General features: G+C 33.3%; 4 protein-coding genes across 5 annotated transcripts; 3 read left to right on the plus strand and 1 right to left on the minus strand.

Moving 5' to 3' along the window:
* LOC109360044 (uncharacterized protein At4g13230-like) lies at nucleotides 615-1,399 on the minus strand. Its single transcript, XM_019604785.1, has 2 exons — nucleotides 1,209-1,399; nucleotides 615-1,127 (listed from the first exon to the last, which is right to left on the minus strand). Exons 1-2 carry the CDS (start codon nucleotides 1,326-1,328, stop codon nucleotides 780-782), a joined length of 468 nt encoding a protein of 155 aa, XP_019460330.1. The 5' UTR covers nucleotides 1,329-1,399; the 3' UTR covers nucleotides 615-779.
* Nucleotides 5,284-7,874, plus strand: LOC109360920 (probable UDP-arabinopyranose mutase 5). 2 transcript variants are annotated; one of them, XM_019606137.1, is made up of 4 exons: nucleotides 5,284-5,302; nucleotides 6,260-6,317; nucleotides 6,479-7,649; nucleotides 7,686-7,874. In XM_019606137.1, exon 3 carries the CDS (start codon nucleotides 6,595-6,597, stop codon nucleotides 7,645-7,647), a length of 1,053 nt encoding a protein of 350 aa, XP_019461682.1. In that variant the 5' UTR covers nucleotides 5,284-5,302; nucleotides 6,260-6,317; nucleotides 6,479-6,594; the 3' UTR covers nucleotides 7,648-7,649; nucleotides 7,686-7,874. The 2 variants fall into 2 exon arrangements, with proteins under 2 accessions (XP_019461682.1, XP_019461681.1); XM_019606136.1 differs by having other exon boundaries at nucleotides 6,479-7,874.
* Nucleotides 9,416-16,902, plus strand: LOC109361340 (ALBINO3-like protein 2, chloroplastic). The gene is made up of 14 exons (XM_019606799.1): nucleotides 9,416-9,876; nucleotides 10,066-10,172; nucleotides 10,274-10,401; nucleotides 10,772-10,843; nucleotides 11,170-11,271; nucleotides 12,875-12,934; nucleotides 13,169-13,234; nucleotides 14,637-14,684; nucleotides 14,771-15,016; nucleotides 15,107-15,162; nucleotides 15,290-15,407; nucleotides 15,605-15,694; nucleotides 16,095-16,204; nucleotides 16,586-16,902. Exons 1-14 carry the CDS (start codon nucleotides 9,494-9,496, stop codon nucleotides 16,746-16,748), a joined length of 1,749 nt encoding a protein of 582 aa, XP_019462344.1. The 5' UTR covers nucleotides 9,416-9,493; the 3' UTR covers nucleotides 16,749-16,902.
* Nucleotides 17,744-20,952, plus strand: LOC109361358. Its single transcript, XM_019606829.1, has 8 exons — nucleotides 17,744-18,257; nucleotides 18,766-18,857; nucleotides 18,944-19,629; nucleotides 19,846-19,916; nucleotides 19,997-20,086; nucleotides 20,153-20,287; nucleotides 20,383-20,470; nucleotides 20,627-20,952. Exons 1-8 carry the CDS (start codon nucleotides 17,895-17,897, stop codon nucleotides 20,743-20,745), a joined length of 1,644 nt encoding a protein of 547 aa, XP_019462374.1. The 5' UTR covers nucleotides 17,744-17,894; the 3' UTR covers nucleotides 20,746-20,952.

The following is a 21,070-nucleotide window of genomic DNA, read 5'->3' on the forward strand; positions in this document are numbered from 1 at the left end:
CATGATCCAGTGATTTGTAAAATATTGTATTAAATTCTTTTTGACATGAAATTTGCAAAGATTTACAGTTATTGAGTTTTGTTTCGTTTACTGTTATTGGAGCATTATATTCAAATGATCATGCCAACCAATATCTTAGAATCAATATCTTAGTTATGGGATGATCTTGTTGAAGCATAGGATTGTTGAATGATGGATCATATTGTTCCCATATTCCCTATTCTCAACCTTTTTCTGGCTCCTTTCTTTCTCGATTCAACAAACCATTGTGTACTAATTTGTAAAGAATGATTCAACCTTCTGGATCTAGCAACCATGGTATGTTTCGAATGTGAAGTGACAGTGAAATGGGAAATTTAATAAAATATACATGAGAAGAACTCAATTGTTTATTGAGGTAAGGGATGTGATGTGAGTATATTAATTATATTTAATTTATGAATTAATATAGTTCGATAGTCCAATTTCAGTGGGCTTCATGTTTTAGTTTTCAACTATTATTTTATTTTATCTCACAATAATGATTGTGAAATTAACTGGGACAGAGATAAATAAATAAATAAAACTATGAACCTGCTGTAATAAAGAACATAATATAACTATCAAATAAACACTTAAAATGAAAGCAAAAAAATAGTTTTATTGACGTTGAAACAAAATGTCATGTTGTTTCACACATAAGTAATGGGAAGAGACTTATCTGATCTTCTCGTATTTGGTACCATGAATAATAATAATAATAATAATATATGATTGCAGTAACATAAGTGATGTTGGATTTAGTTCTTTGTGTTAATGTTCCTCCTCACTTTCTCTGCATTTTCTTTGATACAATCAGCTGATTCTTGAGTCTTTCCCATTACAGTATCTGCAGCTTTATTTGCTGTCTTCTTAGTTGAATCCCATGCTTCTTGCATTGTTTGTTTTGCTTTCTCAGTTATGTTTTGTGCTTTCATTGATGCTTCACCAGCCATGTCTCTTGTCTTGTTACTCACATGTTGAGTGGTACTTGAATAAGCCTTGTCTTGCAGTGCTTCATTGAGGTTGTTCTTAATTGTTTCACTTGCTCCTTGGTTCACACCATCACTAGTAATTGACCCTTCTTGTTCATTAGGTGATTTTGGTACCTACAAAGTAAGAAAAGATAGTGTAATTATTACAATTTGGAAAATGAAACAAATAAATATCAACAAAACTGAATGGTTTACTTGGATAGGTCTTGGGGTAGCAGCTGCAAAAACCCTTGGATTCCATGGAGAAGCCCTACCAATTGTTGCTCCAGCATGCCCAAACTTTGGGAGAGAGGTCACTAGGGTAAACCTTGACATTATATTCTCTTCTTTGTGATTTGGTTTTATTATCTTTTACTTTTTCCAGTGAAATATACTTGCATTGCTCATCATTATGTGCATGTATGTATATATATATATAGAGAGAGAGAGAGACCCACCATGGTTTCTTCCAATGGTAAGAGTAACTCACGCTTAATAGTGGTAAGAAAAAGAGATGATGCTAAATAAATGGTCAAAATGACCCAGTATAATAGGACACTTATTTGGTGGTAAGGAGAAATTAATTGGTGTTTTATATTATTGTTTTGGACACAATTGGTTGAGTATTGTATAGATTTCCAAAACTGTAATGTTGTGAAGTACAAATTAAAGTATTTGAAGACACTATAGGAAATATGTTTTTACCTTTTTTTAGAAACAGATGTAAATTTATATGAATCAGACATAGTGATTTTGATATGAAGGAATTAGAAAATAATGAAGTTGTGAAGGTTAATTGAACACATTATATCTAACACTGACATGAGATGACACTAACTCATGTACCATATATGATGGACATTATGAAATAGAACAAACACCCACAATGTATGTCTGGTACTCAAACATAACTATGAAGGTGAAGGCCCCTTTCCTTCTGAAAAAACTATCAAAACCTAGAAAAATTACCACCTTTATCCAACATACAGTTCCAACAAAAGCTCATTTTGGATAAGGATTTAAAGTGGAAGCATTTTGTGCATCCTAGCACCCATGGAGAAGTTGCCACCATTCATGGCTTCTTTTTATGTTCTCACCTAAAGCCTGAATTTGAACTCCTCAAAGCATTCATAAATGTCAATTTTATTCCTAGTTCACAATTGTACCATTTTGAAGTAACTAAAATAGGCATGGTTCCCTACAAGATCTACATAAGACTCCCATACATCAAAGGGATAAGACATCAATACATCAAGTATAAAGAAGTTAAATACAAAGGATCCAACATAGTTAATGTGGAGTTGAATATAGTCTTGAATAGAACAGATTCAAGCAATTACATTATTCTCGATATCAAGACTCAACCGAACTAATACATTGAATGCTTACTTTAAACAAATTCTTTCTAAAGAGAGTTGAATATCTTTTAAAGACATTGAAGCTATTTTATGAAAAGAACATTATTTTAACATAAATTTGCTCAACTTTTAAGTCCATGCTAGTTGCTATATCCAAGGCTACTCTTATTTAAGGATATTCATCATTGGTGAGAAGATCTCATCAAAATCAACACATTTCTTTTAATTGCATCATTTCACGACAATATGAGCTTTGTACCTTGGTCTCAAGTTTTCTTCTTCAGTGTTAAGCCTATAGACCTATTTTTTTTGCCGAAAACATTTCTTCCTTTAGGAAACTCCATAAGTTCATCAGTTTAGTTATCATGTAAAGAGTTCATCTCATCTTCCATGACTTTAATCTACTCGATTTTTTCACTTGTCTACATAACATTTGAGAAGTTTTGAGGTTCACCATTGTTTGTCAATATGATGTAATCTTCTTAAAGATACTTTGATGAAGGTATTCTGCCTCTTCCGTTCAGTTCAAATTGCATTTGATACTCAAATGACTCAGGTTCTCGATGCATTTTTCTATTTGTCGTCATTTAATCATGATATGGTTGTTCATTAGTTTGGTCAAGTTCTAAATGTTGTAAGTGAGAAGTATCTATTTGTTGGTCTATTTTTTAAGGATATGCATATAATAAGCATCTACTTGTTGATCATGGTCTATGTATTGAGGAATATCTCCCCCGAATCAATGCAAAATTTAGACTTGCACAAAATTTTCACCAATATCTTTGGTCATGTGTTCCTCGAATAACACAATATTTATGCTTCTCACAACTGCCTTGTTTATAGGATCCAACAATTTTTACCAAAAATCTTCCTTTGTGGACTAAAGATATATGCACTTCTTGGTCCTAGCATGTAGCTTATTTATATCATCTTTACAATGTAAATAAAGGTTTTACATATGAATACTCTAGAATCTGTTCATTCAGCGGTTCATCCTCTCAGCTACTTCATTTAGTTGAGGAGTTTTCTCCAATGTAATATAACACGCCTTGCAATAAGCTTCAAATGGGCCAGAATACTCTCAACCATGTTCTGCTTTCTAACACTTTAACTTTTTCACAATCTCACTTTGAACTAGAGAATAATATTATTTGGATGTTGGTAGAGCTTGATCTTTGCTTTTCAGAAAGTACACTCATACTCTTCATTGGTGATCATAAATGAATGTGACAAAACACCGAATCATCCAAGGAATCTTTTAGATGATGCACAAATATCTCAATACAATAAGTTGAAGTACCTCAATTTTCCTTAAGGGGTTGCTTGATCTTATAAAATTGATTGTGTTGTTTACCATAAAGAGATTCACTACATGATTTCAAAATTTGACATTTTATATCTTGGAGGTGATTTTTTACGATCATATGAAATGTTTTCTCACTCATGTGCCCCAATCATTTATGCTAAAGGTCTTTTCTACCAATAGCAACATTTGCTTCTACAGAACAAATTATTCTTTGCATATTGTATAAAGATCATTCCTTTCAACTTCTAGTACGACTAGGTTGTCTTTTGATAATTTCCACTTTTCAGCATCAAAGTAACTTATTAAACCAACATCATCAAACTTACCCGTTGAGATAAGGTTGTGACACACATCTGAGAGATATTTCACCTCCTTTAGTAAAAGGTTTCTTCATGTGCCTATTAAAAAAACAATATCACTAATACTCACGATCTTGCTTATAATATTGTTTCCTATTTTTACATTACGATAATCACCTTTCTTTGTAATTGAGAAAAAACCTTCATCTGGAATTTCATGGAATGAGGTACTAGAGTCAACGATCCAAGAACAATGATCATATGCAATATTTAGGTAATTTTATTCTCGAATGAGGAGTACATCATCGTATGCTGTGATGACTGTGGTAGACTTATAATCCTTCTTCTTTGGATCAACAAAATATTGATAGACAATTCCAAATTTTTTGTCTCTCTTCAGGAATCTGCATTTTGATATCTTATTCGCTTCTTTTCAAAAATAATAACATATTATTGTACTCGAGCGAGACTTTGAACGACCTCATAATTTCCTTTTGTTTCCATGTGAAACATTCTAAAAATGATCTTACCAAAATTCGAAAAAGGATCTTACCAAATCACAAAAATCAAAATATCAAAAAGAAAATCAATACAAAATTAAGCAAATAATATAATTCAAATGATGATATTAATAAATATATATATATATATATATATTCAAGTATATGAGTTTTATATATTATTACTACATTATTTATTATTTATATTTAATTATCATTTATTATTCAAAAAAGTCTTCAAAATGAATAGTGAACAATGTAAACCTGTATAAATATTACAGTGTACTTGAATATTACACTCTAATATTATGATGATTTTACAATATCAATATTTTATTAGGAAAAATTTATTATACTCTATTAAAAATGATTATATATCCAAAAAAATATATATGATTGACTATTCATATATTCATCATATTGGAAACACTTAATTTCCCTTAAGCAATAAAATTGGTTTGAGTCTCGTGAATGAAAAAAAAATACATACCAAAAGAGGTTATATATTGTTTCCATTTCAAGTAAGATTGTTTCTTGTACGAGAATACATGAAACAAAAATATTATCTTCCAAACAAAGAAGAGGCTATAGAGGAGCGAAACAACAGAGAGAAAATTGAGGATCTCTATTTTCCTTGTTACCTTTGTGTGTGTTGTGACCAATTCCTTTTCATTTTCTTACATCATTTTAGGCGCAATATCAGCAACATTTCTCATAGCTTTTCTATGAATGAATGAAAACTCCACCATCTCTCTTATCTCTCACTATTGACTCTGCTGTTCTTAATCTCTCTAACATCTCTGATCTCTCTCCTATCCCTGCTCACATCCTTCTTGATCTCTTACTCGTATATCTCCTTTTTCCTCCTTTTCTTCTAATTCATTATTACCCTTTTGCTTTTCTCAATCTCTTTTTTCTAGATTTTCATTCAAAATTCAAACTTGATCTTAATTATTACTCTATAGCTGCATCTATTATGAGCTCTTTGTGTTTAATTGTTTTGTTGGTTATGATATTTGAAAATCAGAAGATTTATGTTTAAGTTGTATTTGTTTGATGGAAATGGGTAGAATCAAATGAAATGATATTAGGTTACATTGTTTGGGTTGATTAGAATAGGATGAAGTGAAACTTGATGCAATTAATGGTTACTACATGTTTGGGGCATGAGGTTGGGGTGGTAAAGGGATGGTTTTGGATAAGGATCTTAATGGATAAATGAAGAGCTTTCTACCCATCCATATATTGTCCATTAAATTATACTTAAAATTATTCACTTCGTCTTAGGGTTTGCTTGCAAGTTGATTTTCAGATGGGACAAGGGAAAGGGAAGGCTCGAGAGCCATCTTACAAGTATATTTCATTGCTCTCAAGTCTTCCTCTTCCCTCTCTTACCCTTCAAAAACCAACTCCAAACAAACCCTTAAGAGATGGATTTAGATTCATCCATTATTGATGGATATTCAATTCATTTGTGCTCTTAGTATTTTTTGTAAATTGAAACCAATTTGATATAATGGATGAGTTTGAATCCATCCCTTATTAAAGCTATCCATTAACGTTTCCTCATTATCATTGTTTGATCCATGTATCTAATCCTGATCCGACATAGGGGAGACAGATTAATTATTATTGTCCATGATGAAATATGGCAATGTTATGTTTAGTAATTTGGAGTGGAGTTGTTGTATATCTGGTTTTAATCCTTTTGTTGTTTTTATATAATCCTTTCGATGTTCCCTGAAGTTTTATTCTGTCATTATTATTCGATGTCCTCACTGCATTACATAATTTTCATGGGCAGAGAATATTGAAAGCTGGAAAGCTGACTGAGAAAGTTCTGAGGCTGTTCATAGCAACTGGTAAGGATGAAGTCCTCTCACTAGTTCAAGCACTCAATATCCAACATATTTTCACTCCTGTGCTTCCTACCAGTGAGTTATTATATAATTATCTTACATTTATCGAAACTCTTCCCACAGTCACAAAGATTTATTTCCGACAGTTGAATAATTTCTTACAGGGTGTTCTGAGAAATTCTAAGATAAGGTTAAAGTATTGCTAGCATTTGAGAAACACTTTGCGGAGACCAAACAAGATTTTAGTTTGTTAGATAATCTATATTCTGCTGCTCAGAAGATGTCTCAAGTAAATATCATCGACAATGAAGTGGATATCGTGATTGGTGCATTGCATTCCGACATGACATCTTTTATGAATGCGTGGAGGCCAGTCTTCTCCCGTTTCCACCTGATAATTATCAAAGATCCTGATCTCCAGGAGGAACTCCAAATTCCAGAAGGCTTTAACATAGATGTCTACACAAAGTCTGATATCGATCGATTAGTGGGTTCTTCCACTTCTGTTCTCTTCTCGGGCTACTCATGTAGATATTTTGGCTTCCTAATTTCACGGAAGAAGTATGTTGTCTGTGTTGATGATGATTGCATTCCAGCGAAAGACAATACTGGAAATTCGGTGGATGCTGTGGCTCAGCATATTGTGAACCTCAAGACTCCTGCCACCCCTTTCTTCTTTAACACACTCTATGATCCATTCTGTAAGGGTGCAGATTTTGTCCGTGGGTACCCGTTTAGCCTACGAAGTGGAGTTGATTGTGCTTTGTCATGTGGGTTATGTCTCAATCTGGCAGACCTTGATGCACCAACACAAGCTCTCAAGCCAGAGCAGAGGAATTTGAGATATGTTGATGCAGTTCTGACTGTTCCTTTGAGAACCATGATGCCTGTGAGTGGAATCAACATTGCCTTTAACCGTGAAGCAGTCGGCCCGGCATTAGTCCCAGCCTTGAGGTTGGTAGGGGAAGGAAAACTGAGGTGGGAAACCGTGGAAGATATATGGTGCGGAATGTGTGTGAAGGTTATATGTGATCATCTAGGCCTTGGTGTGAAAAGTGGGTTACCCTATGTTTGGAGAACAGAAAGAGGTAATGCCATAGAGAGCTTGAAGAAAGAATGGAAAGGTGTGAAGTTAATGGAGGACATCTTTCCTTTCTTTCAGTCAGTGAGCTTGCCGCAATCAGCAACTACAGCCGAGGATTGTGTGATCGAGATGGCCAAAACAGTGAAGGAGCAACTAGGGAAAGTTGATCCTATGTTTTCTGAAGCTGCTGAAGCCATGGAAGAGTGGATCAAGCTTTGGAAGTTGGTTGGATCTGGCCAAAGCTCCTGAACTTATGATTAGCATTGTCTGGATTTATTTACCATCTTTTAGGAATGAAGCTTATTTCCTATTTGGATTCTATATTTGTTGTTTGTTTTAGTTTTTAACCAATTTGTATCTGTTTTATTTCCAGTTTGTAGTTACCTAAGCTTACTTTTACCTTGCACAATATGGTTAAGGTGAAATAAATTATGGTATTGAATAAAGAGAATAAAATATTTCCTCATATCACGGGATAAGTTATCTCCTTCAGCCACTAAAATATTTTTGTAGAAAATGGTTAAATATAACACATGTTATGATTTTATTGGTTGAAGAAGATAATTTATCTCCTCTTATAAGGAGATATTATATTCTCTTGAATAAATGGGGTTCATCTTGCTTCTCCAATTGTTCTTTGAATTTATTTTTTTGTCAAGGTCTGTTAATTTTGTAGGGTATGCTTGTAAATGGTGAATGGTCCTGGATGATGATGTGAATAACTACTAATCACTTTATTTATATATGTAAGATAGATAAATAGTATATACAAATTAAATAATATAAATAGATATATACATTAATAAGTTAATCACTTTATATTTTAAAAAGTTGATTCATATTAGTGGTATAGACAAAAATCATCCGATCCAAATACATAACTAACTTCACATTTGATCCAAATATTATATGCAGTTCGCATCAATTTCTTTTATAAAAAATTGACAATACATATGTCCTTTGAAACTCATATATATGACTAAAATATTAAGTTTAATACATTTTTAAAGTGACAAGTTTACAACATTCATATTAATATTGTATAATCTTGTCACAATAATATTTACATATACTATAAGAACATAATGTCAACCTTATTCATAACATCATGTTAATGTAAATAAAAAAAGCAAGCAACTATGATATAAATTTAAATTTTTACATGTGAAAGATCACATCATAATTAGGGCCACGACAATGAATATTAACATTATATTCATAACAAGATATTCTCACTAAAAGAAGAAAGAATTGAACATAGTGATTGTATTATATATTAGAAGAAATCAAACATAATGACTTAATTATATTTATCAAATGAAATATCATCACTAAAAGGTAAACATTTTACTAATGTGTGAAAATATACACCTTAAAGAGCACATATGTTTTATTCATATCAAATAAACTTTAATGAATCTACTATATGACTAATTAATTGTGGAATTTGTATTATAACTTGTTTCACAATATTACTAACCCGGAACACTTAATTGTACAACTTTGTTTATGTGTGTTTCCCATAAGTCAAATTAATGTAGTTCATTTTAGATTTGATTGAGTTGGAATAAAAACTCAAACCAATCAGTTTTAAAAAAATTAATCCAACCATATCTCACTTTTACAATTTTGATTTATTTTGGACCTATTTTTTATTTTATTTTTGGGTCGATATAGATATGAATACTAGTAAATTATACTTCACTTTAGTTACAGTTTTATAGATGAAAATTAAATTATTTTTCGAGCATAATATTTATGTGCTATCAATGTAAAGATTTATAAATAATTAATATATTATCTATTATTCAATTTACATCATTATTATTTTTTTGTTAAACAAATAATGGTTAAACATAAATATTAAATGATACAATGACAACATATAAACTGATACAAATAATGATATATATATTTTTCTTTAGAGGTTGAGATCATTAATCATTATTATTTGGAATAAAAGATGAAGAACATAATTGATAATTGTGTGATTCGAATACACTGTTCTGAGGGCAAAGCTACTATTTAGTATTTAGTATTTAGTATTTAGCAGAGCTAAGTTCAACGTCTTTATCAGTTCTTTCCTCCGCCGTCGATGGCAACTGCGGCGGCGCTCTTTTCACACCTCCGCCGTTCACGACACTCATCCTCCCTCTCCCTCCTTTTAATTCCACGTTTCCCTACTCATAACCGCCCTCCTCCTCCGCCGCCACTCCCACCTCTACTTCCCTCTCCCACCACTCCTTTCTCACCAACCTCCGCCACTTCCTTCCCGTATCTACGCTCCTTCCACTCACGCCTTTTCTCCACTCATTCTTCCGATGGCCCCGAACCGGAGGTTGACTCCACTGTTCCCTCGGAGCTTCTCAACATGATCTCTGAGACCAGTCACGGCGGTGGTGAAGATATCCCAATTCTCCCCATTCGTACGGCGATTTCGATGCTTGATGTATTCCATGAATTCTCTGGATTTCCATGGTAATGCCTCAAGATCCCGCCACTCTTATTGCTAACCCGATAATAATAATAATGGAGTGTAATATATATGCACTGTCATCGATTTACAAACAGTCAATACATCATAATCAGTCAATTTATTAACTTTACCATGCAGTCACACAGCTTATAAAACTCATACACTGTCAATTCATAATAATTGAATTTCAGGTGGATAACTATAGCTTCTTCAACTTTGGCTCTCAGAATTGTGCTGCTTTTTCCTCTGGTTTTCACACTTCACAAGGTTAAAAGGATTGGGCAGTTTGTCTCTAAATGTGAGTTTATTATGGTACCCAGTTCTAGAATTCTTTTTACTTTTCCATATCTAGCTCATTTGCTTAAATTATTATTAATGTTGTTCCTTCACTTCTTAAAGTGCCTCCTCCATTCCCACCACCTTTCTCAGGAAAGAGTTATATTCGTCACTTTCTATTCTTTGAGAAGAAGAGAAAATCAATTGGATGCCCCTCATATGCGTGGCCGCTGGTTCCATTTATTGTCCAGGTGATATATCTACCTTCCCGGGAAACATTGCTAATGAATCATATAACAACACCAAAGTGAATTTGCCTACTACTCCCCGTCCCCAATATATGATACCCTTACTAATAATATCATAGCCAAAAGCAGGCATGGAGAAAAGCTTTCCTGTTAGTCTATGCCATAGTGTCATACCCCAAGTTATCTGCCTTCATGTTACCAAAACATTTATAATTTGGCACATAGGTTTTACAAAAAAAGTTATAGAAATTAATTAAAAAAAATTATCATTCAGGACAAACCAAAATATGGAAGTGTCAAGTAGCCTGATCATAGATCTACTTCACAAATGTTTCATCATAATTTTGACTTTTGGTCTTCTAATTTTCTTCAGGTTCCATGCTTTTTCTTGTGGATGTTTAGCATAAGGAAGATGTCATTGAATGGTCACCCTGGTTTCGATTCTGTAAGGCAATAACTTACTCAAAAGTAGTTTATCATTGTCTATGTGCTGTGTGTAACTTCATATTTTGCAAACATAAATTTACTTTGTTGTAGTTCCATTAATGAATGAATCCATATGATGAGAATATAACATGAAGATATAACACAATTGGATGAGACAGATTAAAACAAATAGTAAGCTTTAATGATGCCATCTTAGTTATGGACTTCAACATTTGGAAATCTTATTGCTTTAAAATCATAGGGTTGAGTGGTGTCAGATGCATGCACCATATCACACAGATACTATTGTTGCTGAATGATATAAACATGTTCAAAATGTTGCAGGGTGGTGCTTTATGGTTCCAGAATTTAACAGAACTATCTCATGGTTATTCAGGGTTCATCTTTCCTTTGACGATTGCTAGTTTGCACTACATTATTGTTCAGGTAATGGAATTCCGGATCAATATCCATGACATCCACTTAACATTAAAACTATCTCTATTTACCTTTTGTTGTTATATCCCTTTCTCCCTGCCCATGTGTTTTAAGTCATTCATTAACATGAAGCATAGTATTTCAATTTATAAAAATACTCAGACTTTTTCAGTGTGGCTGCAACACACTTGATAAAGGTTGGAATGTAGTTTATCCAAGTTTGCTGATATAATCAGGATAAATTTAGCCCAAAGAGCTGGCATCATTTTTGGGTACAAAAGTAACTGGTCAACAATAAGGGATTAATCAAGTAACAACAAGGAAATCAAACTTGATATTGATATTTATCTTATTTATTAAAGGTCTAATTAATCTGTAGGTCGCTGTACTTTCTGGGGAAATTCAAATATGTCCCTGAATTAAAAACGTTTGTAATTGGGTCTCTAAATGCATATAAATTTGCAATTGACCTCCTCATACTGTCATACACATCTCCATTAGGGTTCTATTAAGTAATCCATCCACTCGTCATTTGGGTCCTCACACTTTTAGGACAAATTAAAGTAGGTCACTATATTTTTTGAGAACCATAACAGGAAAGTGAGTGAAGGACGCAATTTCAAATTTATTATGCATTCAGGGATGCAATTAAAACTTTATAGTTCAAGGACCTTATCGAGTTTCCCCAAAAGTAATAGGACCTAGAGAATAATTTAACCTTTATTAAACTATCTAAAGTCCAAACTGCTTGGCTCACTATTAGCTTGATTAGTGTTAGGCCTCATACTCATAGGACTACTAGTTGAGGACAAACACTATAAAATAACTATTTGGGCCTCAGACTATAAAATAATTCATTGTAGAGAACAGGGAAAATGTTTTATTATATGACTATTTGGGCTAACTTAAGCTTGAACTCTCACATGACAAAAACATGCTCTCACACAAGCACACAAATGAGCCTAGTGAAAAAGGTTGAGAAATTTGTTTACTATGTTACCTAAGCATGAGCTGTTTTTTCTTTTGTTCAACTGTAGCCCTAGATAAAGGTATGATGCTAGTGCTTTAGTTGTACATTGTTTATATGCACATTGATTTACCTGCTTGAACTTTCTAATAATCACAGAACTGCTTGTTATTATCTATCGACTTGTCTGAAAAGTTCAAACTTCCAAAGAATTTATTTTATGCAATAAATTGTTTGGAATATATGGATTTGATTTTTTTTTGACATTATACTTATTCAACATACAGACTCATCTTAGTCTCTGGTGGAGTATTTTCAATGAGATATCCAATCAATTTAATAAATTCTCTTCTCTGCCTTCTTCATAACTACCTATCCTATAGTTAGGCATTACTATTTGATTGTCTGATGCACTCTTCAGACTAAAGTTGGATGTATATTAGGATGGAATTCTTCCTTCCAGCTTAGGATTTTTTTCAGTGTATGTTGTTGTAGCTTTTATTTATTGAAAGGCAACCCCACCTAGTGGGATTAAGACTTGATTGTTTCTGTACCTATATGTAATTCTCTCTCTGTTTTTTTTGCAAAGGCATGGATAAGTCAGTGATAGAATGCATAATAATTTGTGTTTTATCAATTTATCAGATATCCTTTCGGAAACCATTGGTTGCAGAAACAAGGGACATTTTTGATTTATTAGCCAAAGTAAGTATAACTTGCTCAGTAATTTTAATGTAGTATTATTATATTATATTTTCTAATAGAGTTGATTATTGATTTGTTATTTTTTTCATTTTCATAATATGAATCTCCTTGTTACATTTGACTAATAGTGTTTAAGAATGTTACTTAAATTTTGTACCTAGTAATATAAGGGAGATTTTCCTATTCATTGAATTAGAAAGCAATAAGCAAGAGATAATATCTTTATCATTGCAGTACTACAAGCGGTATTTGGACTTTCTAACGATCCCTATATTTTTCATTGGACTTGGTATTCCTCAGGTAACTTCAATCCTTACATTATTTGTATCGTTAGGATGTCAATTGTGGGATATTTTTGGCAATATACTTTATAAATTATTTTGATTGGTTGAGATTTTGATCAAAATGCACTTCTGTCATCAAATTCTATTCTTTGCATTATGTAATTGATAAATGACATCTTTTATATATTTAAATTATTTTGATTGGTTGAGATTTGAAGTGTGTTTTTCTTATCAAACTCTATTCTTTGCCTTACCCATTTGATAGATGACACCTTTACATTTCATTATATAACAATCTATGCTACAAGACCATACAAAAGATGATTTTCCCAGATTTCCAAGCCTATGTATAGCTCAACCAGAATTTTAATACAGAAGTACAGAACCCGATGCCTATTTTGTTATAAAACTGTAAGTTGGAGCTTAATAATCTACTTTTGTATGGCATGACATACTGGTATGCAAGAATTCTGTAGTTAGGTGGCATTGGATCGAACAATCCATCACCCATCCTATCAATTCATACTTAGATCAAATCCTATCCTTTCAATTAGGATTAATAATCTGGATGGATTGAACTAGTTTAATTAATGGATGGTTGGTTAATGAACCAACCAAAATACCTATTGGATAGTGTCTTTTACTTTGTTTTGTTACAAATATATTTGTTTATTGTTGTTGGTGTGTGTCTATATATATATACAACAGACATAGAGGGCTAGTTCAAACTGGTCAGTGATGATGTGCTATCACAGAAACTGAATCAGCTGATGCCAATGTAGGTGCTGTTTTACATCAACCATGCACAAGCCAGTTTATATCTTTCCATGAAAATGAGCCATTGATGAGTTGATGATTTTAAGAATAACAATTTTTAATGGATCCTAAATCGATTAAATATTAATTTTATTATAATTTATCCATCTACTATGGTCCAATCTGAAACCCACCGAATCCGGCCATTGGCCATCCCAAAGATGTAAGAAACTTCAGACACTATCATCCTAAATAGTCTGAATGAATAATTAGTTTTACTTAATTTCTGTTAGTTAATTTGATTAATTAGGCATCTTTATCGAGCTTAATTATATCAGTAGATGTATTTTATTTTCAACAATATTTAAGTCTATAGGTACGTTCTTTTTTAAACGAACTATGAAGTATGTGATCCATGTTTCTAAACTTGACTTGTAGCCTTGTAGGTTTCCCTTATCTACGAAAAGGGGAACTTTCATTCATATATATATATATATTTAATTTTAGCAGAGGATTAGTAAATTGTCTTTTCACTGCAGCATTCCTTAAGCATATTTGCCATTTTTCATTCTAATAGCTGTATTTTGTGGTAAACGTGTACCATCTTTTCTTGCCATAACCTTGAGGTTATATTATTATGCTACTTTAATCTATCCTTGCAGGGAAGCTTAGTCTATTGGATTACCAATAGTTCATTAACCCTCACTCAGGTCAGTAAGAAAACATTGCACATCTTTAGGTTCTTTTGTTTTCACCTACTCTTTGAAGTTGACCCAAGAAACAATGAACTTTGCAGCACTTTGCTCTTAGACATCCTGCTGTCCTTGGAAAGTTAGGGTTACTAGACAAGAATAGTCAAAAAGCTGCTTCTGAGGAAATTAGTGCTTCTAAAACAAACCCTTTGGGTACGTTGGCGTTACAAGACAATAGTCCAAAAGAAGCTACCAAGCAAGCCGTTTCTCCTGAAAAAAGTACCGTGGATTCACCTGAAAAGTGGCATAAACTACCTATAGAGGACATGTCCCCTGACAAGCTGACTGCTGTGAGTTATTAAGAGCATGAACACATGTCTTCAAAACCAAATCTGCTCTTCGAGTAATTGTCACTAATTAATTTGTTGATTCTCTTACAGCTTGCAATCCCATTTCTAAACAGTGATGATAAAGAAAGTGCAATTCCTTTACTAAAGTAAGTAATCTTTTGTAGTTTCTTCAGAGAGAGGGAATAAAAATTGAAAGTGAAACCCCTTGTATTTTATATTTTTAAGCTTTATCTTCGGTTGATGTTGCATTGCATTAGTAACTTACATATACAGACTAGCACTTGATAAAGACCCTGAATATGTACGAGCTTTGGTTTTGTTGGGGCGGGTTCTGTTGATGCAGAATGTAAACGCTGAAGCTAATGAGTATTTTGAGCGTGCAATATCCAAGGTATGGATTCATATTTAGTCTTTTTTGTTTTTAATTTGTTATACTGGTTTTAGCTACAATGTCCAGTATTTGTTTATCTGTGAACTGTGATGTATCCTTTGCAATGCTTTTTCGTTTTACTTCTACTACAAAATTCTGCATATCATTTTACATAGTTATTGTCATTAATTGTTTATTATTTTCTTGTTTTTCATTAGCTTTCTCTTGCTGGGTACCCAACTGATGCCGAAGATATTGATCTTTTGATTCTCTCGTCCCAATGGGCCGGAGCGGCCTGTGAAAGACAGGTGAGACTCATACTTCAATATGTCAAAATCTGAGATAACTTTTTTCTGAATAGAAATTTGGATAAAATGGCCAAATAGAGAGACTTAGAATACGTTTTAAGTCATATTGCATGGCAGTGTGTGCATCAAATGTCGGTCTTGCATGCCCAGTAATGATTATCTTGTTCCATGAATTAAAATTGCACCTCTATTCCTCCTCCTTAAGAACGGATTTGGGAATTTGGTATCGGATTTAGTAGCAATTGTTCTCTGGCTTGCTAGTCTAAGTGACGGATAAAATGACAAATTTGATGTTGTTACCTCATTGGCTGCCATCAAACATGACAAATTTAGAAATTCTATTTCTTTTAGAGGACTATCTATGATTTTCATTTTCCTTCTCCAATTTACTGTATGGCAGGGGAAGAGAGCAGAAGGTCTTGTACACTTTGAAAGAGTAGCAAATATGGAGGAGCCTGAAGATCCTACTAGCAAACGCTATTATTTTGATGGCTTGTTGTTGCTTGCCAGGTACAACTAATCTGTTTGCAAGTTGAGTTTTAGAGGGGAAGGAAGGGAAAACTTGAGAGCCATGAAATATCAATGGTAAAATGACTTGAGAGTCATCTCACAAATATATTTCATAGCTCACAATCCTTCTCGTTCCCCTCCCCTCCAAAATCCAACTCATAAATGGACATGTGTCAGTTTGCGAGTTGGTTTTTGGATGGCAAAGGAGAGAAGAAGAAGGCTTGGAAGTTATGAAATACACTTATGATATGACTTTCAAGCCTCTCCTTTCTCTTATTTCTCCTCCAAAATGAAACTCGCAAAAAGACCTTAGTGTTGAAGGTCTTCAACACTTTTATTTCCATTTTGTTCATTCACTGAATTTGATTTTTTTATATACAGCACTCTGTTTGATGCGGGTCAGAAGGATGAAGCTGCAAAGTATCTGCGTGTTATTGTTGCCTATAACCCTGCTTATAAAAAATTCTTGGAACAGTGTGAGCAAGATGATGATGATGATGATGATATTACAAGTGATCTTACCAACAGTAGGAGAGAACTCTGATTTCAATTTTTATACTGATGTAGTTATTTATTGTATATCAAAACAATATTTTGATGATTAATAAACTCAGATTCCAGGCCAGCTAAGTCACTTAGGAATTTATAAAAGTTGCTCCATTTCCATTATGACCTATTATGAAGGATCCTTGTATCTTCTTGGACTATCATTTTTATATATCTAGATGGCATAATTATTTTGTATCCCTTCTAAATATTAATATTTTTGGTTTTATTAGCTCATTTTTAAAATTTTAGAAATAAGTGCTTAAAAACCTCTTTTCCCATGTGGTTTCTATTATATGTTTACTTAAAATTTGGGTTATTTGTGTACTCTTGCGCATAATATAGGTATATTATGCGGATTTAAAAAAATGTTGAGGGTGGCTAGGATTAAAAAAAAGGCTACAATACTAAAACAAAATATTACTTTATATGGATGAAATAAATTTAACAGAACTATTTCAATACCAAACGAATTGATTTCCTTTGTTAAGGGAAGAATATATTACATGGTTCTTATAAAATGAAGTTAAAAAAATGAAATGTAATAAACTCTTACATCCTTATTACATGCATTTTATTCCCTGAGAAGTACTTATAGTTAATAAATAAAGAAAGACACAGAATCCATTCAGGCATGTGTTGTGGAACAAACATGTGATTGGTCTGAAAAGCATAAATGAACAAAAGAAAGTGTGATTAGTATGAATAATAATTATTTATAATAATTAAAATTTGAATGTATTATCCATATTTTATTTTATAGGTATGTTATTGGTATAAGTTTTTCTCCGTCCACACAAGCATCCAAAGTACAAAACCCAACTATGAAGCAACAATTCAAAATTCATTATCTTCAACCTTCAACCAAAAACCAGACATCTTCATCATTACTTTGTTTTCTTGTCTTTCCAACTCAACTTTCCTTAACTCTTTCCTATTTTGGTAACTAATTCATCATAACCTCTTTCTCTTTCTCTCTCCCTTTCTATTATTAGAACAAGACTTTGGTCTTTGGTCTAGTGGTATAAGAGTTGCAAATCCCAAAAAAGAAGGTTAAAGTTTCAATTTTTGGGAGAGTAGCCGCGTACCCGAAAGGGAAAGGGTTCCGGATACCATTGGTAGTACCAAAAATATCTATTCCACAATGGCATGCCCTGTAAATTCAATAACCTACAACAACACCTTATGTGCTTGCTTACCAGGCTATATCTCCAACCTTACATCAAACAAGTGCACACTCTTCACACCTAACTCAACTATCATCACTGACTCTGGTGTTGACTACACACTCAGCTTTCCAGAGACACTCTTTGATTTTGATTCCATTAAGAAGTTCACTCAGTCACAGGCTGTGTTCTTGGAAGCTACCCTTGTTTTGCTCCTCTCTTGGCTCATCATGTGCTTCTTCTTGAGGTTCATGAAGCTTGGTGATGGCCGAAATCTTTGGTTCAATGTTAGATGGTGGATTAGCAGATTCGATATTTGCTTTGCCACCAGGCATTGGCTGGTAAGTTAGTTCCTTTTTATGAATGCTTTTCTGTTAGATCTTATTTAATCTTTTTGTTCACTTTACTTGTCTTGTAATGTTGGATATCCATCCAACTTTATCCAAAATCAGTTTTTGATTTATGATAGAGCATTATCATATCATTCGACCTCGACCCATGTAGCCGACCCCACTTAGTGGGATAAAGGCTTGGTTTTTGTTGCTATTATGAATGCATTATGAGACTGGTGATAAGATGCTAGTAAGAGATTAAACTAAGAGATGAGAATGTTGCATTGAATTAGTGAGTACACTAGAATCACACCTATGGTAGAATTGTGTCTTAGTAGTTTGAACGTGTGTAGAGGAGACTAGATCAAATGGATGTTAGACTAATTCCTATAGGAAGAGGGATGCCACTAACCTTTTTAAGCCATTGTACTTGTGAAGAACACATCAAATAATATGCATATTAACTTAGTCTTAATATACAAAAGATGCCTTATTTGGTGGCATATTTCCCCCGCAGGATGATCAGAATGTAGTTACCAAACGCAAAACAGAACTGGGTGGAGCTTTCTCCATAGCAAGTTTGATACTTTTTATCGGTTTATTTGCTGCGTGAGTCTCTTACTTACTGTCTCTGGCTTATTTTCCTTTGATTTATGTTTGTCACATATGTTCATTTTGACTAAACCTTCCATCAGGTTGCTGTACCAGATCATATCAAAGAGATCAATTGAGGTGCATAATGTAAGAGCAATGAATGGACCAGAATTAGGTTCATTTAACAATGACATGGAGTTCAATATAACAACTGTATCTAGTATGAGCTGTGCAAACCTACGTGATCTGGGTAATTTAGTTACTGGGACTCCTGGCTTTTTTGACCAAAGAGTTGTTTCTCTATCGACTTTTGGAAGTTACTCTTGTCACAACTCAAGCAAGGGACCAACCATAATAATCAAGTGTACAAACTGCAAGGTCATCAATGATAATATGTACATTTCATGGCAGTTTGTTGATCTCCCTAATAATCCTGCCATGGCTGTTGGTTTTGAGTTCAACCTCTCTGCAATGGATAATGCTAAGAAAAAGCACAAGAGTTTTGTCATTGGAACACTAAAGAATGATAGTCCGGTTACATTCAGAGGGAGGCAGTCTAATATTTTGAAATTTAATTTGTTTCCTCGAATATACCATAATTTACATGATCTAAAGCTCTTACAGCCTTTATTTCATGAGTTCCTCCCAGGTTCATTTTCTCATGATACAAATCAACTTCAAGCATCCCTTCAAAACTCTATTGATGGACTAGTTAACACCACATTGTACATCAATTTTCTCTCTGCTTATGTTGTGGAAATTAACAAAGAAAATATTCTGGGTCCCGGTAAGCATCTTTCAATACCTTGTATTTGCAAGCTATCTATCTGATATCCTTATAGTAAGATATATTCAAATTCAGTCCATGTTTAAGCCTTTTAGTCCCATAAATGTAGGGACAAAAAATATGCTGATTTTAGTCCCTAAGCCTTGGATCTCTTACCCCCTTATCACAATGTGTAATGTGAATAACAGCTTTCTCACCTTCTGTTTTCATGTGTAGTGAGCTTCCTTGCAGACCTTGGTGGCCTCTATTGCATTAGCATTGGCATCTTTTTCTACCTGTTGATTCAGGTATATCATGGCCCTTTCCTGTTATATACTTGTTATTCGTATATCCTTTCTTGATGTTATTCTCTATGATTCTTTTCTAGTGTGAGTATAGGATAAAGAAACTCAGAAATGAAGATAGCATTATGCAGAGAATTAGAAATCGGCGCAAAGCTCAAGATCATTGGGACAAAGTAATTTGTTTGTTGAGTTGTTTAATCATGTTATATATATCACTCTAATTTTCACCATCTTCACAGTTGAGGAAATATGTGATGTACACATATGGATGCCCTATCTACAATTCTAAAACGGAAGCAAGTTGTGGTGGGGGGTTCATGTTGCAATCAATTCATGGTGGTAAATCATCACGTAAGCCAAGCAGAAAAGATTGTGTAAGTTTCTACAAGAAAACCGCCTTATTATTCTTCTTCTTTTGCCTTGTGAGTTCACCATGAATTGAGTTGTCTTTCAATGTGTTGTCTTCCAGTCATTAAGTTGCAAAGCGCCGCTTCGATCTCAACCTCAAGATTCTTCTATTGTTGATGATAATTTCATTCCTCTTCCACCATCACTAGGTAGGAATTAATTCTAGTTCAAACCAGTTTACTTATTATTTTGATAGACCAATACAAGCTTACTTATCAGTTCTGATGCATGACTATCATGAATACTTAAGAGCAATGCAATATCTATCCTCTGGTTTGGTTAACTTGTAAGTAAATACAATGCAGAATGTAAGAATGGTTCTGAAATGGATATGTCTGATGTCCAGAAGAATCTCAGAAGCTTGTATGAGTACAATCTCATGCTAAGGGACAGATTAATATCTCACCAGTCTCTGCTAAAGTAATGAAACTTAGTCGATCTCGGATTATGGTTTCATCTCAGTATTCTTTCTTGGTCTTGTTAGAGATGATTATGGTTTCATGAAACCTTGTACAATCAGTGCTTTATTTTGTATAGATGGCAAAGAAGTAGAGTCTCATTGAACTTGTTAAGCAAGAGTTGTTCAGAATGTAACATCATTTTCATGTTCTGTATCTTATAAGTAATGTATCTTATAGAAAAGAGATAATGTTATTTCACCACAAGGGTGATGCTATAATGTTATTTCACCACAAGGGTGATGCTATAATGTTATTTCAAGCATATACTTTAGCCCTTTAGCATTCTCA

This window comes from Lupinus angustifolius, chromosome LG11 (genome assembly GCF_001865875.1).
Source record: "Lupinus angustifolius cultivar Tanjil chromosome LG11, LupAngTanjil_v1.0, whole genome shotgun sequence".
NCBI classification, from domain to species: Eukaryota; Viridiplantae; Streptophyta; class Magnoliopsida; order Fabales; family Fabaceae; genus Lupinus; species Lupinus angustifolius.

Excerpts from the sequence above, each read along its gene's own strand:
- LOC109360044 (XM_019604785.1), bottom strand. The coding sequence starts at position 1,328 with ATGTCAAGGTTTACCCTAGTGACCTCTCTCCCAAAGTTTGGGCATGCT. Across the intron at positions 1,128-1,208 it reads CTACCCCAAGACCTATCCAA|GTACCAAAATCACCTAATGA; the intron begins GTAAACCATTCA and ends CTTACTTTGTAG.
- LOC109360920 (XM_019606136.1), top strand. The coding sequence starts at position 6,595 with ATGTCTCAAGTAAATATCATCGACAATGAAGTGGATATCGTGATTGGT.
- LOC109361340 (XM_019606799.1), top strand. The coding sequence starts at position 9,494 with ATGGCAACTGCGGCGGCGCTCTTTTCACACCTCCGCCGTTCACGACAC. Across the intron at positions 10,844-11,169 it reads GTCACCCTGGTTTCGATTCT|GGTGGTGCTTTATGGTTCCA; the intron begins GTAAGGCAATAA and ends AAAATGTTGCAG. Across the intron at positions 15,017-15,106 it reads CCCCTGACAAGCTGACTGCT|CTTGCAATCCCATTTCTAAA; the intron begins GTGAGTTATTAA and ends ATTCTCTTACAG.
- LOC109361358 (XM_019606829.1), top strand. The coding sequence starts at position 17,895 with ATGGCATGCCCTGTAAATTCAATAACCTACAACAACACCTTATGTGCT. Across the intron at positions 18,858-18,943 it reads TTTATCGGTTTATTTGCTGC|GTTGCTGTACCAGATCATAT; the intron begins GTGAGTCTCTTA and ends ACCTTCCATCAG. Across the intron at positions 20,471-20,626 it reads TCCTCTTCCACCATCACTAG|AATGTAAGAATGGTTCTGAA; the intron begins GTAGGAATTAAT and ends AATACAATGCAG.